Source organism: Papio anubis, chromosome 9 (assembly GCF_008728515.1).
Source record: "Papio anubis isolate 15944 chromosome 9, Panubis1.0, whole genome shotgun sequence".
NCBI classification, from domain to species: domain Eukaryota; kingdom Metazoa; phylum Chordata; class Mammalia; order Primates; family Cercopithecidae; genus Papio; species Papio anubis.
In genome coordinates this window covers 25,760,268-25,777,415 of record NC_044984.1, presented here as the reverse complement: position 1 = coordinate 25,777,415, position 17,148 = coordinate 25,760,268, and the positions used below count along the sequence as shown (strand labels likewise).

At 35.5% G+C, this 17,148-nt stretch overlaps 1 protein-coding gene across 5 annotated transcripts in view; it reads left to right on the top strand.

The window, feature by feature from the left end:
- INTS13 (integrator complex subunit 13) overlaps positions 1-14,625 on the top strand; it is a 34,059-nt gene extending 19,434 nt beyond the window's left edge. For 3 of the 5 annotated variants that reach the window (XM_021922129.2, XM_021922126.2, XM_021922128.2), the window contains 9 exons: positions 2,086-2,175; positions 2,363-2,470; positions 3,636-3,814; positions 5,229-5,399; positions 5,680-5,834; positions 6,133-6,363; positions 8,520-8,659; positions 13,363-13,498; positions 14,270-14,625. In XM_021922129.2, coding sequence (XP_021777821.1) covers positions 2,086-2,175; positions 2,363-2,470; positions 3,636-3,814; positions 5,229-5,399; positions 5,680-5,834; positions 6,133-6,363; positions 8,520-8,659; positions 13,363-13,498; positions 14,270-14,309 — 1,250 coding nt within the window. In that variant the 3' untranslated portion in view covers positions 14,310-14,625. The remainder of the gene's footprint in view (positions 1-2,085; positions 2,176-2,362; positions 2,471-3,635; positions 3,815-5,228; positions 5,400-5,679; positions 5,835-6,132; positions 6,364-8,519; positions 8,660-13,362; positions 13,499-14,269) is intronic. The other 2 variants (XM_021922127.2, XM_021922130.2) reach the window with 2 other exon arrangements.
- Positions 14,626-17,148: the final 2,523 nt, after the last annotated feature.

The window sequence follows — 17,148 nt, the reverse complement described above, 5'->3', positions numbered from 1 at the left end:
ATATTCTGCTGCCTAATTGTCTCTCTTAGATGTCTCTCAGGCACCTACATCTCAACATGCCCAAAACAACTTAGGAGCTTTGCCACCTGAACTAGTCTCCCTTTTCAGTGAATGGCCCTGTTGTCTATTCATTTATATAAGGCGGAAACCTCAGAATCACTTCTGAGGCATCTAATCCATCATCACATTTTCTTGATTTCATCTACTAATATTTCTCACGTACATCAAAATCTCCATCTCAGCTACCAATAACATTTCCCTAATCCAGCCTTTCATTTTCTTACCTGTTATCTCACAGTAGCCTCCTAAATGGCCTGTCCCTATCTACTCTTTACCCTCTAGCTACAGTAACTTTCAGAATGCTAATCCTGACCATGTTCTCATGACCTTAGACCTGCCCCCTGCCCATGCTTTTCTGTTGCCCTTAGGAAAAGACAGAGCTGTTTAATGTCTTACAAGGCCCTTCATTGTCTGCTCCCCTCCCCCTTTTTATTTTCATCTCAGAACGTACTAATCTTCTCTGTTTCAGCCACACAGATCTAATATTTTTCATGCTTCCTCCTGCCACAGTATCTTGGTATCTACTATTCTTTTGCCTGAGTAGTCTTTCCTCTATTTCTTTTTTTTTTTTTTTTTTTTTGAGACGGAGTCTCACTTTGTTGCTCAGACTGGAGTACAGTAGTGTGATCATAGCTTACTGCAGCATCAACCTCTTGGGCTACCAGCAGTCCTTCCACCTCAGCCTCCAGAGTAGCTGGGACTGCAGGTGCAAACCACAAAGCCTGGCTAATTTTTGTATTTTTTCCATAGAGACAGGGTCTCACTATGTTGCCCAGGCTGGTTTCCTGACCCCCTAGCAATCCTCCCACTTAGGACTCATAAAGTGCTGAGATTTTAGATGTGAGGCACTGCATCGGGTCCGTTTCTTTAGTTAATTTCTACTCATCCCCTTATAACTCAGACCAGTCTTCACTTCGCAAGGAAACTTCCCCTGGTGTCTTGGAATAGGACAAATCTCCCGCTTTAGGCACTCATAGCACTGTATATATTTCCTTCAAAGCCTTGTCAGCTTTATGGTTGCACATTTGTTTATTATTATTAGATTAATATCTCCTTATGTATTTACTTTCCAGATCCCTTGGTTTGTGTTTTTTCTAACTAAACTTACTAGAATTCAGTATAGGTGTGCATTTTAGATTCCTTAATTTTTTTCTGAGTACTTAACCATGTCATTTTATCATTTAATAGTGTGGGCAGGGAAAAGCAGTTGTAGATGCTTGAAATTTTTTAAATTTTCGCTATTGACTTTCAGTGCAGTGACCTAAATGATTGGTTTAATAACGAATGTGGAGGAAAATTACTATTTATTTTAATTATAGATAATATCTATACTCTAGTTGGTATTTGTCCAGGGGACCTGATAAAAAGATGTTGTCTCAGAGATATTTTCTCTTACAGAGTTTAAACTCATTTGGAAATCTTGGTAAACAATTTGAAGCTTGTGATCTACTTGATAATGTTAGTGTTTCTCTGACATTTTTTTCATTGTTGTTTTTAAATGAACTTTTAATTTTAGAGTAGTTTCAGATTTACAAAATAATTGTGAAAACAGTACAGAGTTCCAGTTACTCCATACTCAGTTTGCTCTATTACTATTCTTTTGCTTTTATTATTACTATTTTTTTTTTTATTTTTTTGAGGCGGAGTCTCACTCTGTTGCCCAGGCTGGAGTGCTGTGTCGCGATCTCGGCCCACTGCAACCTCTGCTGCCTGGGTTCAAGTGATTCTTCTGCCTCAGCCTCCCGAATAGCTGGGATTACAGGCACCTGTCGCCGCGCCTGGCACATTTTTGTAGTTTTAGTAGGGACAGGGTTTCATCATCTTGACCAGGCTGGTCTTGAACTCCTGACCTCGTGATCCACCCATCTCAGCCTCCCAAAGTGCTGGGATTACAGGCGTGAGCCATCATGCACAGCCGCTTTTATTATTTTTTAAATTAACACATAATTGTACATATTTATGGGATACAGTGTGATGTTTTGATACATGTATACAATGTGTAATGTCTCTGACATATTTTTAAAGGTGATTCACACCTAGGTGGTGGCAGTCGAGAAGGCCCGTTTAAAGAAACGATAACATTAAAGTGGTGTACACCAAGGACAAATAACATTGGTAGGTATTTAAGAATAACTGAAAAAGACTAAATTGAAAGATTCTTCAGGTATTATGTGGGGGTCAGTTAATTGATTCTGTTTTGCATTTTCGTTTTTCATTGTTTCAGGACTGAATGAACTCAGTGAACAAGTTTTTTTTTTTTCTTTTAATTGTGGGAATATTTCTTTATATTCTTTCAAATCAGTGTTTTCTTCTATTTCAGAATTACACTATTGTACTGGAGCTTATCGGATTTCACCTGTAGACGTAAATAGTAGACCTTCCTCCTGCCTTACTAATTTTCTTCTAAATGGTAACTTTCATCATTTAATGGTTTTGCCTGAAATTATTTATATTATTTGAATTATTTATATTATTATTAAATTATTATTTGAGTGAAGTTATTAAGAGTATGAACTCTGGAAAGCTATTTTCATCACTATAGCTTTGCCATTTATTTGTGAAAGCTGTTTTTAACTTATGTAATTTGAAATACCCTTTAACAGCTTTTACTAACATTTAAAAGATGACTTTAGGTTTGGCTTTCAGGCTATTATATCTAAGCAAGTCTTACTTAATAAAATTGTGAGTATTTCTATTTTAAAAATTTGACCTTTAGAGTCTAAATTGATTTGTTTTAGAAGCTATAATTAGAAAATAGATTAAAAAAATAAAATAGAAGCTGGAATAATGTAGACTGTTTATCTTGGCCCATTGAATTTTAAATCAAAGCAAAGATGGACTTACTTGAACATGATACCTTTATCATAAATAAATATTATGTTTTTAATATTATACCATATGATTCTTACCTATGACCTTAAATCTGTGGTTTCATTGTGTGAAATTTTTTTTACAAGTCTGAATTATTGGATTCCAAATTAAAAGCTTCTCTGGTAATTCTTATGATCATCTCAGGTTTTGGAACTAGTGATCTAAAGAGTCTGTCTTTATCATAAGGTTATGTCATTGTTAATTAAGCATAATTTGATTATCAGACTAGGTGAAATTCAGATTAACATTTGGACATGTAGAATAGAAAGTAGTTATGATTACAGTGTGGATGAGGAACTGTTATGTAAGTGAACTGGGACTGTGCCTTCTCCCCAAATGTTCTGTAGCATTAATAACCTGAGGATTATGGAGCAGTTGTCTCACTTTTCTTCTTGAGGTCCAGGAGAAAAATTCAATATGTACATGTAAATTGGATGAACCATATAGCCAAATGTATTATTTCAGAGACCACTATAGTTGTTGTGGGAAACTGTATAACTATGTAACGTTGGAGTAACTAAGATATAGTTAAGGCTAGAATTCAGATTTTTAGGCATGGAAGAGTAGATATACTAAATTAGCAATGCAGGTTAAAATACGGGGATCAATAAATAAAATGAAAAAAATCTAGATGTAAATCTCAAGGAAATAAATGAGAGCCCATTTGAGTTTCATTACTGATAGTGTAATCTTATTTTTGACAGGTCGTTCTGTTTTACTGGAACAACCACGAAAATCAGGTTCTAAAGTCATTAGTCATATGCTTAGTAGCCACGGAGGAGAGATTTTTTTGCACGTCCTTAGCAGTTCTCGATCCATTCTAGAAGATCCGCCTTCAATTAGTGAAGGATGTGGAGGAAGAGTTACAGACTACCGGATTACAGTAAGACTCTAATATCTATAAATTTTAAGTTTTGAATGTGTCATCATTCAGCAAGTAGTTATCAAGTGCTCGTTAAATGCTAAGATCTGTGGAAAAAAAGAGATTTGGAAGAAGTTGATTATTTTAATTAGGTGAATTTCCTGCAATATTTGCTCAAAAGTTCTATTTATCATTGTTTAATCTTATTTTATATTCAGTGTATAGTGAGATGTATCTGAATTGCAATGACACGCTGGAATTGTAGGAAATAATAAATTGATTTGAACTAATATTTTAGGTGAAACTTAATTTCTAGTAATTTAAATGGCAAACAGAAACCTGGAATATTTGGATTGCTGCTACTTTGAAATAACATAAACTTTTGTATTATTGGGAAGAACATAAAAGGAAATATATGTCCCTTTTTGGTAGAAATTCTGTTCTAATTTTGATTTTTTATTCTCCCTCCTCTTTCCTATTTGGTATTTCATAGCTGTTTACTTCTTGAGGTGGTTGTAAAAACTAAGTGTGATATATGTATATGAATATACTTTGTAAACCACAAAGTATTATATACTGTAAGTAACTTTTTAATTAGGATTTTTTTAAAAACATAATATTTAAATAAGGAGAAGCCTAAACAATATTTATTGTAGAAAATTTAGAGAATATAGATGTCTTAAAAAAACACCCACACCTGTAAATTACCTATAATTTCATCATTCACAGATAACTCGTGTTAACATGTTTATGTTATATCAAGGTAGTTTGTTTGTTTGTTTGTTTTGAGACAGAGTTTCGCTCTTGTTGCCCAGGTTAGAGTGCAGTGGTGCAATCTTGGCTCACTGCAACCTCCGCCTCCTGGGTTCAAGTGATTCTGCTGCCTCAGCTTCCCGAGTAGATAAGATTATAGGTGCCTGCCACCACGCCCAGCTAATTTTTGTATTTTTAGTAAAGACGGGGTTTCACCATGTTGGCCAGGCTAGTCTCAAACTCCTGACCTTAGGTGATCCACCTGTCTCAGCCTCCCAAAGTGTTGGGATTACAGGTGTGAGCCACCGTTCCCAGGCTCAAGGTAGTTTTAAATAAGCAAATGAGTCTTCTAATATGATTAACTGACTCTTTTATCTATATGTGATAGAAAAGTTAAATTATAGAAGGGGGAAAAAAGTGTTTCTTGGTTTTTACAAAAGGTGGGGAAAACATACCATGAATGCATTTATGTTTGAGGCTCTCTTCATTTTCATCGTATAAAGGCTGATAGGTTTCAAGTTCAGAAAGGATAAAAAAGTAGTGGAGTTGAGGGATACTGTTAGAAAAAATGTTTTGTTGCACATCACAGGACAGAAGACATCAGGGAAACAGACTAGTACATGTAATCCATACTGAAACATTAGACATAGTTTCTAATTTTATCTTATTTGGTTATCATTAGGATTTTGGTGAATTTATGAGGGAAAACAGATTAACTCCTTTTCTAGACCCCAGATATAAAATCGATGGAAGTCTTGAGGTCCCTTTGGAACGAGCAAAAGATCAGTTAGAAAAACACACCCGTTACTGGCCTATGATCATTTCACAAACCACCATTTTTAACATGCAAGCGGTAAGTGTTAAGTATCTTCAACTTTTCTTACAGATTAGTTATATATTCTTTATAGAAACAAATTAGAAAATTTGTAATTTATACCATTTCTTAAGCAAAGAGTGAAATATATGAGCTTGCTAAAGTTAAAGAATTAATAATTAAAAATTGAAGTGATAATTACGGATTCCTTCACCATGATAGTCTTTAAAATCCTTTCAAAAATCAAGTTCTGCCTAGATGTTTTGATATTTATTTTTCAAGACAGATTTTCTTTTTTCTTTAAAAAAATATCTAACAGGTAGTTCCATTAGCCAGTGTTATTGTGAAAGAATCTCTGACAGAAGAAGATGTGTTAAACTGTCAAAAAACAATATACAACTTAGTTGATATGGAAAGAAAAAATGATCCTCTACCTATTTCCACAGTTGGTACAAGAGGAAAGGGCCCTAAAAGGTAGATTTTTTTTCTTATTTTCTTTATAGATCACATTTACTTGATACATACTGTTTCTCAATATAACTTACTCTATATGTAAATTTTATTTGAGGACTTGTGTGTGTGTGTGTATATATATATATGTTTGAGATGAAATAATACAAAATCATAGAAATTGATATATTATAGCTTAGATTTCACTATTAACTACCAAGTAAAAGGAAGGAAGTCCACATTTCATTATTTCTTTTTACTTTACCAGTAGAAAGTGACACTTCAATATTATTTAAAGAGTATTTCCAAATCTCTACTGCAGAGATGAACAATACCGTATCATGTGGAATGAATTAGAAACCCTTGTCAGAGCCCATATCAACAACTCAGAGAAACATCAGAGGGTCTTGGAATGTCTGATGGCATGCAGGAGCAAACCCCCGGAAGAAGAAGAACGAAAGAAACGAGGAAGAAAGAGGGAAGACAAAGAGGACAAGTCGGAGAAAGCAGTGAAAGATTATGAACAGGAAAAGTCTTGGCAAGACTCAGAGAGGTGACTTCTTGGCACTGATATAGCACCACAGTGCCTTTTGTTATATCACATTCTGCATAGAGCATTTTCATACATTCTAACCTGATTTAATAGTAGTTCATTTAATACATGTTTATTCATTTTCATTACTGTAATTTTATCATTCTTAAAATCTAAAGGATCTTTCTTAGACGTAAAAAAGTGTGAATTTTTACTGTTGGGGCAAAGTTAGTGTTAGTTTTTCCTAATTAACTTCTGAAAATCATAATGCATGATGTTTGGTATCAGTATGTGCTTTATGTGTTGTGAACTTCACAGATGTAATTTTATTCCTCTGTTCACTAAATATTTATTGAATGCTTAGGATGTGCCCGGCATTTGGCACAAGATCCCTACCCTTGAAGAACATACAGTGTGATGGTAGAGACAGACAATTAAATTAGTGATTGCAGGCTGGGCGCAGTGGCTCACACCTGTGATCCCAGGACTTTGGGAGACCGAGGCGGGTGGATCAGTTGAGGCCAAGAGTTTGAGACCAACCTGGCCAACACGGCAAAATCCAGTCTCTACTTAAAAAAAATACAAAAATTAGCTGGGTTTGGGAGCACATGCCTGTAATCTCAGCTACTCAGGTGGCTGAGGCATGAGAATCGCTTGAACCTGGGAGGCAGAGGTTGCTGTGAGCCGAGATCACTCCGCTGCACTCCAGCCTGGGCAGTAGAGTAAGACTCTGTCTCAAAACAAACAAACAAACAAACAAACAAAAATAGTGATTGCAGCAAAGTGTGGAAGGTGCTATTTTAAAAATAGGCATAGGATGGCCTTGGAAGCACAGAAGAGCATACAGTCTATTCTGAAAATGTTCCTTAATAGTATACTCTTTTCCTTTAGTTTGTGATTTATATGATGATGTCAAAGTTAAATCTGAAAAAAAATAAAAATAATAAAGGCTTATAAATAGAAATAGCATATCAGCTGGCTATATCTTCTGTCCCCTTGCCAGAAATCAGACCAACACCAGGTAACTTTTTTTTTAATTAATTAATTTTTATTTTTTTGAGACAGAATCTCACTCTATCACCCCGGCTGGAATGCAGTGGCATGATCTCGACTCACTGCAGCCTCTGCCTCCTGGGTTCAAGTGATTCTCATGCCTCAGCCTCTCAGGTAGCTGGGATTATAGGTATACACCACCATGCCTAGCCAATTTTTTGTATTTGTGGTAGAGATGGAGTTTCACCATGTTGCCTAGGCTGGTCTCGATCTCCTGACCTTAGGAGATCTGCCCACCTTGGCTTCCCCAAGTGCTTGGGATTACAGGCATGAGCCACTGCGACTGACCAAAAACACATCTTTTTATGATGGAAAATTTCAAACATATGTAGCAATAGAACAGATAGTTACTCATCATCTACCTTCAATGATTAACAATTCATGGCAGATCTCATTTCATATATATATTCATCCACTACCTTCACCACTACCCCATAGGAATACTTTGAAGCTAATTCTGGAAATCGTATAATTTTATTCATTAATAATAGAATGCTTCTATTCTCTTTGACTTTAGAAGCTCATGTTTTCCTTAGGGCTACTGAGCTTCTGAAACAAAACTGGCTCACCGTAAGAGGGAAAAAGTACTATCATTCAGATCCCACTGAGCTTCAAGTACACTCTTGTGTATTTTGCAAGTGTTTTTGTTCTCTAATGAAACTCTATAAAAGCTTAGGGTTAAGTTTCTGATTTGCAGAGCATAAATACATCTGCACAATACATAGACTAGAGAATAAATGGGGATAAACTTATTAAACTTATTTGTAATTTGAAATTCGGTATTATTTTGTTCATATCTTTAAAAATCAAAATTGTGCAGTTTCTTCTCAAGATCACATCATTTCCTACCTTTTAGATTTTAATTTAAGTATTCTTTTTTTTATATTTTACAGCTAATTCCTGAATTGTTATGTTATTATTATGAAGGAAAAGGGAAACTTGTATTTAATTGATTAATTTCTGTTACTGGTTTTAGATTGAAGTTTTTGATTAGTCCCTAGGTTTATTTTATGAGATTAACCATCTTCTATAAAGGTTGATATGCAAAGGTAGTTTAATTATTAGACCATTTTTAGACTTCTAAAAATTTAAACTTTACATTTCATTATTTGTCCCTCTAAAAGATTAAAAGGAATCTTAGAGCGTGGAAAAGAAGACTTGGCTGAAGCTGAGATTATAAAAGATTCGCCGGATTCCCCAGAACCTCCAAACAAAAAACCCCTTGTTGAAATGGATGAAACTCCACAAGTGGAAAAATCGAAAGGTAAGGTACAGCTGTGGTAACTAGGTTTATAAAAAGTTTTCCGGGCTGGGTGCGGTGACTCATCCCTGTAATCCCAGCACTTTGGGAGGCCGAGGCAGGCAGATCACCTGAGGTCAGGAGTTTAGACCAGCCTGGCCAGCATGGTGAAACCCCACCTCTACTAAAAATACAAAATTAGCTGGGTGATGGCACACACCTGGAATCCCAGCTACTCAGGAGGCTGAGGCAGGAGAATCACTTGCATCTAGGAGGCAGAGGTTGCAGTGAACCAAGATCGCACCATTGCACTTCAGCCTGGGCAACAGAGCAAGACTCTATCTCAGGAAAAAAAAAAAAAGTTTTCCAATGAAGCTCTGTTTTGTACAGTGTTATTTAATATTGTTGTGTTTATGTGAGGAAGAGTTCTTAGGTATTCGTGGATGCTGTTTAGGAGATTCTCTGTTTACAGCCTGTATTAGTCCAGTCTCATGCTGCTAATAAAGACATACTGGAGACTGGGTAATTTTTAAAGGAAAGAGGTTTAATTGACTCACAGTTCCAGCATGGCTGGGAGGCCTCAGAAAACTTACAGTCATGGCAGAAGGAGAAGCGAACATGTCCTTCTTCACATGGCGGCAGCAAGGAGAAGGGCAGAGCAAAGGGAGAGGAAGCCCCTTATAAAACCATCAGATCTAGTGAGAACTCACTCACTGTCACGAGAACAGCATGGAAATTTGGGTGGGCACACAGCCAAACCATATCACAGCCTTAGAGACTGTGGGCAGTAAATATGTTTGTCAGTGTTAAAAACAAAAACAAGTAGTGTCATACTTTCATTAATGAAGCCTTTGGAAAATAAGCATATAAAGTTTGTGTTTTAAGAAATTTTAAATATGTAAATTTGAATCTGTTTATGTTCCTGATACTATAGTAAGAGCTGGGATATTGAATACAAACTCTTTTACCCTAAACTCTTACTAAACCTAGAAATAATGTATTATAACTCATTTAATGCTATATTAAAATGTGTTTGAGTTTCAGTGTAGTTATAATTATAAACAATATTTTCACTGTAAAGCCTCTTAATCTCTTCTAGGTTAAAAGTTTAGTTTCCTCTTGAAGGAATTCTAGGCACCAAGGATATGATTCGGGATTGGCAGCTCCTGAAATCCTTCTAGGCCTTAGTTATCTTGAAGGCAAACTAGATTTAGTCTTTTTAGGATACATGTGTAATGGTATGCCATCATTAGACTACCTGATGTCCTGCCACTGTGCCTCTCCTAAGGCAGTAGAACCAGCTTGTGAATATTGGCAGCTCATCCTAGGGAGAAGGCAGGCTTGTTTGCTTTTGATATGCTTGTTATAGTGTATATATATAGTGATACATATTATATTCTTCAGTTCACTAGTTTCTTTGAAGTCAGAGATCACCCTTAAGGTGATCTTATTATATTTGCCTTTCAGGCATTTGCTAGAGGGCCCAGAAAATAATAGGATTTAAATAGATGTTTTTTGATAAATTGTTTCTCATATGAAAAAATACACCACTGTTCATTAGGATGGGAAATTTAGGTATACTCTAAACAGTGTTTCAGCATTGCTTGGCAAATAGAACTCTCAAGGAGTATTACTGAAGCGGAGATTGCAGTGAGCCAAGATTCTTGCCACTGTACTCCAGCCTGGGCGACAGAGTAAGACTCAGTCTCAAAAAAAAGAGTATTTATACTGGCAAAAATTGCAAGCAACTAAAAGCCACATTAGTAAGAAAATGACTGAATAATGGTGTGTCCATAGGGTGGTATGTATGTATTTATTTATTTATTGAGACGGAGTCCACTCTTGTTGCCCAGGGTGGAGTGCAATGGCACTGTCTCAGCCCACTGCAGCCTCTGCCTCCTGGGTTCAAGTGATTCTCCTGCCTCAGCCTCCCTAGTAGCTGGGATTACAGGTGCCTGCCACCATGCCCGGCTGATTTTTATATTTTCAGTAGAGACAGGGTTTCACCATGCTGGCCAGGTTGGTCTCGAACTCCTGACCCCAGGTGATTCGCCTGCCTCAGCCACCCAAAGTGCTGGGATTACAGGTATGAATTACCACGCCCAGCCCCCACAGGGTGGTATTTATATAGCCCAAGAATAATTATTGAATGAATATGTAAATGAGTAAGGTTTTTTAAAGCGGATTACATAAACATATGTACTGTGATCTCAATTTTAAGTTTTCATACACATATGTACTAGCTTGTCACTTAGATGAAATATCAGCTACCATTAAATTAAATGGATCCCTGATGCTTTTCACCATAGAAATATATGGAATAGCTCATATGAGAAGCAACTTGATTGCACATTACTGTCTTTCCTTGTAACTTTCTGTTTGAGCCTGATATTTGAAAAGTGTTTGTTTTTTCTTTCATTCTATTTTATAACCTAAATTGCATATCTCTTCTGATCAGCAACTTATCTGGGCCTTTTGTTATACCTCAGTTTTATCTGCTTTGGAAGATGACTTCCCAGGCCTCCCCAAAGTGAATTTTGTGCCTGCTGTATACATTGCACTTAAGGTTGGGCTATTCCAAATGTGCCATCTAGATTTGGCAAACGTCTATTCAGCTGTCTTTGTAAGATGCAGTAACAAAACAAAACAAAAAATGTGTTGATATAGACTTGCACTGGAAAAAAGAGTAAAATTTTTAGTTGTTAGAGCAGTGGCAATAGGATGATTTTATTTCCTTCTTTATGTGATTTATTGTTTTCTAAATTTGTTCTCATGAACACGTATTAGTTTTATAATAAGAAAAATAAGAATTTTTAAATATATATGACAATATTAGCTCTTTTTGATGTACAGTTCTATGAGTTTAGACAATGCATACCACCATCACAATCAGAGTACACAACAGTCTGTCACCTGAAAAGATTTCCTTGTATTGACCCTCTGTAGTCATCCTTCACTCTCCTTCTCCCGAATCCCTGGTAACTACTGATATGTTTTCTCTTCCTATAATCGTGCTCCCTGTAAGTTTTCAGAATGTCTTATAAATGAAAGAAAATGTCATGCCACCCTTTGAGATTGGCTTTTTTCACATAGTATTATAATGACTAATTTTATAAGAAACTGCCAACTTATTTTTCCAAAGTGGTGGCACCATTTTGCATTCCCACCACCAGTGTATGAGAGTTCTGGGTGTTCTGCATCCTTGTCCACTTACTGTTGTCAGGGTTACTGTTTTTGTTTTGTTTTTGTTTTTCATCCTATAAGGTATGTAGTGGTATTTCATTGGTGTTTTAATTTACGTTTCTCTCATGATTAATGATGGTAAAACTCTTTTCTTTTGCGTATTTTTTATCTGTTTGTCTTCTTGGGTGAAAGGTCCATTAAAATATTTTGTACATTTTTAAATTGGGTTGTTTGTTTTCTTATTAGTCGATTTATTTATCTGGATACAAGTTCTGTGTTGGATATGTGATTTGCAAGTATTTTCACCCAGTCTGTGACTTGTTCTTCTCTTAAACAATGACTTTTGCACAACAGAAGCTTTGTATTTTGATGAAGTCAAATATATCCTGTCAAATATATGAAGTCGAAAATTTTGCTTTTATGATTATGCTTTAGGTGTTACATGTTAGAAATCTAACCCAAGGTCACAAATGCTGATTTTCTTATGGGAGTTCTGTAATTTTAGGTTTACATTTAGGCCATGATCAATTTTTGAGTTATTTTCTATAAGGTACAAAGTATGGGTCAATATTAATCCTTTTGCATACAATGTCCTAATGTTCCACCAGCATTTATTGAAAAGATTATCCTTTCTTCATTGAAGTATTGTACATTTATCAGAAGTTTGTTGACTATGTATATGGGAGTCTGCTTCTGGATTCTCCTTTATATTCTATTGGTTTATGTGGCCATCCTTTCACCAATCCAGTACTGTCACAGTCACTTCAAATTAAGTCTTGTAATGAGAAAGTAAGAATCTTCTTTTTTCTTCTTTTTTGAAATTGTTTTGGCTCTTGTAATTCTTTTGCCTTATCATATTGTGCAGCAAATAGTTAACATAGCAGGCCTGAGACTATTATAATTAGAAAAGCCTGTTTGCAGGTTTGGCTCTTGGCTGACATCTGGGAACTTGGCTTTTGAGATGTTGCCTAGATAATGAACTGAACACCTGTTTCCCTTCTGAAAGTCTGGAACTTTGGTCGTTGTGGTTAGGCAGAGAATACCCACCTGATCAGCCCCCAGTAAAAACCCTGGACTCTACTCAAACAGACTTTCCTGGCAGAAATATTGCGCACGTGTGGCTGCATGTTTGCCTATGGCGGTAGTATGCACTCTTCATGAAACTCATTGGAGAGAGAGAGCATGGGAAGCCTGCAAATGGATTCTGCCAGTCTCCACCTCATGTGATTCTTCTGCTTACCGACCTGGCTGTGTCTCCTTACTGTATTGCTGTAATCATTCTTAACCAGGAGTATAACTTTACATGTAGTCATTTGAGTCCTTCCATCAATCACTGAACTAGTGGTTGCTCTTGGGGAACCCGAAACACATTAATTTCAGAATAAGAGGAAAATGATTGCCTTAATTGTGTAAAATGAACTACAGAATTAACTACCTTAATTGTGTCAAATGAACAACAGAATTAAAGGTAAGTGTAAATTTGTAAACTCGGAAGTAATAAATTATTCTTTTTTTTCTCTCTCTCCTTTTAAATATAACACCAGGGCCAGTGTCCTTATTATCCTTGTGGAGTAATAGAATCAATACTGCCAATTCCAGAAAACATCAGGAATTTGCTGGACGTTTGAACTCTGTTAATAACAGAGCTGAACTGTATCAACATCTTAAAGAGGAAAATGGGTTTGTGTTATTTATTGTCAAAATTGGTTTTGTCAATTGCCTGTACAGTACCTTAACAAACATTGCTTATTTGTAATAATCAGCAATTTTTTATTACTAATATTATGAACTAATACATGTTCCCCATAAGGAGAAAAAATTAACCTCTTTGATTTTTGCTTGTAAAAGGCTCAATTATATTGATTGTAACCCTGAAAGTATTTACTCCTTAGAGCATTTCTTTTCAATGCTTAGTAAACATTATAGAGGGAAAAATCATACCACTTAGGATATAATACCAATCTCTGTATAATAACAGAGGGAAATGTTTTCCTATTAAGGAATACAATATTAAGAATATTGATTATAATAAAATAAATCTCAGATCTGATTATTTTGATTTTTTTTTTTCAGAAGAAATCCTCTTAAAAATTTGTTGGTAGAAATACATTTATTTAGTGCAAAAGGAAGTAAATTTCTGACTAAATCGTAGAGATTTTTTCCTTAGTTTTGCTTGGAAAGGGAGAGTGTGGTATAGTCAAACAAACAAACAAAAAACAGTAGCCTTTGACATGTGACCTTGGGAAAGTCACTTGGTCTCTCAGGGCCTCAATTTTCACTGTAAAATGAAGTTGGCTTAGCTAGAGGAACCCTATCGTTAGTCTTTTCCTAAAATGCTGATGTTCTGTTCTGTGAATGTATTATTTTAAGTTTCATGTGAAAGGTAGATAAGGAGACAAAAATGTTAATGAATATTTATTTTATCAACTCATTTTTTCCTCCTATTTTCAGGATGGAGACAACAGAAAATGGAAAAGCCAGCCGGCAGTGAAGAGTGACTTGAAGAACTAAATTTAGTATATTGCAAAAATATTTTGGGTGGAATTCGATATAAGTACTTTTACAGCAAGATTGTATAGTTATGTTGCCTGGACTGGTTTTTACATTTTTAAAATATTTCAACTATCGTTTTTGTACTAATTATAAAATTGGCACATAATTCAAAAATATACATTTGAGATGATTTGCCCTCCCAAATTATACAAGTTTATTTTATGGTATAAAGTGTTCTCTCTGGAAATGTTTTTAAAAAAATTCTTAGGCTTCTCTTTGCCAAATAAAACTATTAAAATATTTGAAATGCAAAACATTTGAGAATTCCTTTAGAAAAAACGTTAGTCACTTAATGACTAAAAACAACCTGTAGGAATTTTTAAAAATTTGATGAGAGTTTAAGATTTGCAATACTTAATATAAAATCTTTCCTATTAAGCTGCATCGTATATTGTGCTTTTCTAAAAAAGAACATTGTTTTTATTTTGTTTTAAGTTATTTTGCATATGTGTTCTTAATCCATTTAAAAGTAGAGTTTTCAGGTAGGTTGTGTAATTTTATATATACTAGTATTGGGTAGTTTTACTCTTTACGTTTTTCTGCTAAATATTTTCCATCCATTTGCTTTTCTTACTGAAAGAGAAGCATAAAGGAAATCACTTCACAGATTTAGAAGCAAGGAAAGTTACTAGGTTGTTTTTATCTCTGGATGAATCTTAGTCTCATTTCTCAGAAGTGTCATGGTTATATGTTATATGTTTCTTGGGCCTTTTTCCTGTGCTGCTTCATCTAGAGGTTTATAACGTGTTACAAGAGGTAGGTTATTTCAATGTTAAATGCTAATTGTAAGTTTGCCATTTTTTTCCTTGAGTGTTTATTAGAGAAAGGAAGCTCTTTATACAGACTCAGTATTTTCTACTGAAAAAAAACAACTGGTCTTTACACAGGGGTTCAGCAGCCTTCCAGGTCAGCCTGATGAAATTGACATTACTCTCCTTTATCAACTCCTGTCTCATTCTCAGCCCTCTTCCCTAAGATAGAGCTACTTTTACTCAATTCCACTGTGTTTAGATATACATTGACACAAACCATACACAGGCAGGGCCAGGCCTAATTAGCATCTTAGACTTGTGGGGTTTAAGGAACTGTATCTCAATAGCTAATTAATAGATCATATTTACATTTGAATGGGCTCTGACCTTTTATTTATTTATTTATTTACTTATTTATTTATTTATTTTACTTTAAGTTCTGGGATACATGTCCAGAACGTGCAGGTTTGTTACATAGGTATACGTGTGCCATGGTGGTTTGCTGCACCCATCAACTTGTCATCTGTATTAGGTATTTCTCCTTATCTTATGCCTCCCCTTGTCCCCCACCCCGCCAATAGGTCCCGGTGTGTGATGTTCCCCTCCCTGTGCCCATATGTTCTCATTGTTCAGCTCCTACTTATGAGTGAGAACATGCAGTATTTGATTTTCTGTTCCTGGAAACCATGGATGGTTTCCAGCTTCATCCATGTCCCTGCAAAGGACATGAACTCATCCTTTTTTCTGGCTGCATAGTATTCCATAGTGTATATGTGCCACGTTTTCTTTATCCAGTCTAACATTGATGGGCATTTGGGTTGGTTCCAAGTCTTTACTATAGTGAATAGTGCTGCGATAAACATATGTGTGCATGTGTCTTTATAGTAGAATGATTTTTAATCCTTTGGGTGTATACCCAGTAATGGGATTGCTGAGTCAAATGGTATTTCTGGTTCTAGATCCTTGAGGAATTACCACACTGTCTTCCACAATGGTTGAATTAATTTACACTCCCACCAACAGTGTAAAAGTGTTCCTATTTCTCTACATCCTCTCTAGCATCTGTTATTTCCTGACTTTCAATGATCGACATTCTAGCTGGTGTGAGATGGTATCTCATTGTGGTTTTGATTTGCATTTCTCTAATGACCAGTGATCATGAGCTTTTTTTCATATGTTTGTTGGCCACATAAATGTCTTCTTTTGTGAAGTGTCTATTCATACTCTTCGCCCACTTTTTGATGGGGTTTTTTTTTTTTTCTTGTAAATTTGTTTTAAGTTCCTTGTAGATTCTGTATATTAGCCCTTTGTTCAATGGATAGATTGCAAAAACTTTCTCCCATTCTGTAGGTTGCCTGTTCACTCTGATGTAGTTTCTTTTGCTGTGCAGAAGCTCTTTAATTAGATCCCATTTGTCAGTTTTGGCTTTTGTTGCCATTGCTTTTGTTGTTTTAGTCATGAAGTCCTTGCCCATGCCTATGTCCTAAATAGTATTGCCTTGGTTTTCCTCTAGGGTTTTTATGGTTTTTCTTCTTACGTTTAAATCTTTAATCCATCTTGAGTTAATTTTTGTATAAGGTATAAGGAAGGGGTCTAGTTTCAGTTTTCTGCATATGGCTTGCCAGTTTTCCTAGCACCATTTATTAAATAGAGAATCCTTTCCCCATTGTTTGTTTGTGTCAGGTGTGTCAAAGATCAGATGGTTGTAGATGTGTGGTGTTATTTCTGAGTCCTCTGTTCTGTTCTGTTGGTCTGTATATCTGTTTTGGTACCAGTACCATGCTGTTTTGGTTACTGTAGCCTTGTAATATAGTCTGAAGTCAGGTAGCGTGACGCCTCCAGCTTTGTTCTTTTTACTTAGGATTGTCTTGGCTATACAGCCTCTTTTTTGGTTCCATATGAAATTTAAAGTAGTTTTTTTCTAATTCTGTGAAGAAAATCAATAGTAGCTTGATGGGAATAGCATTGAATCAATAAATTACTTTAGGAGGTGTGGCCATTTTCACAATATTGATTCTTCCTATC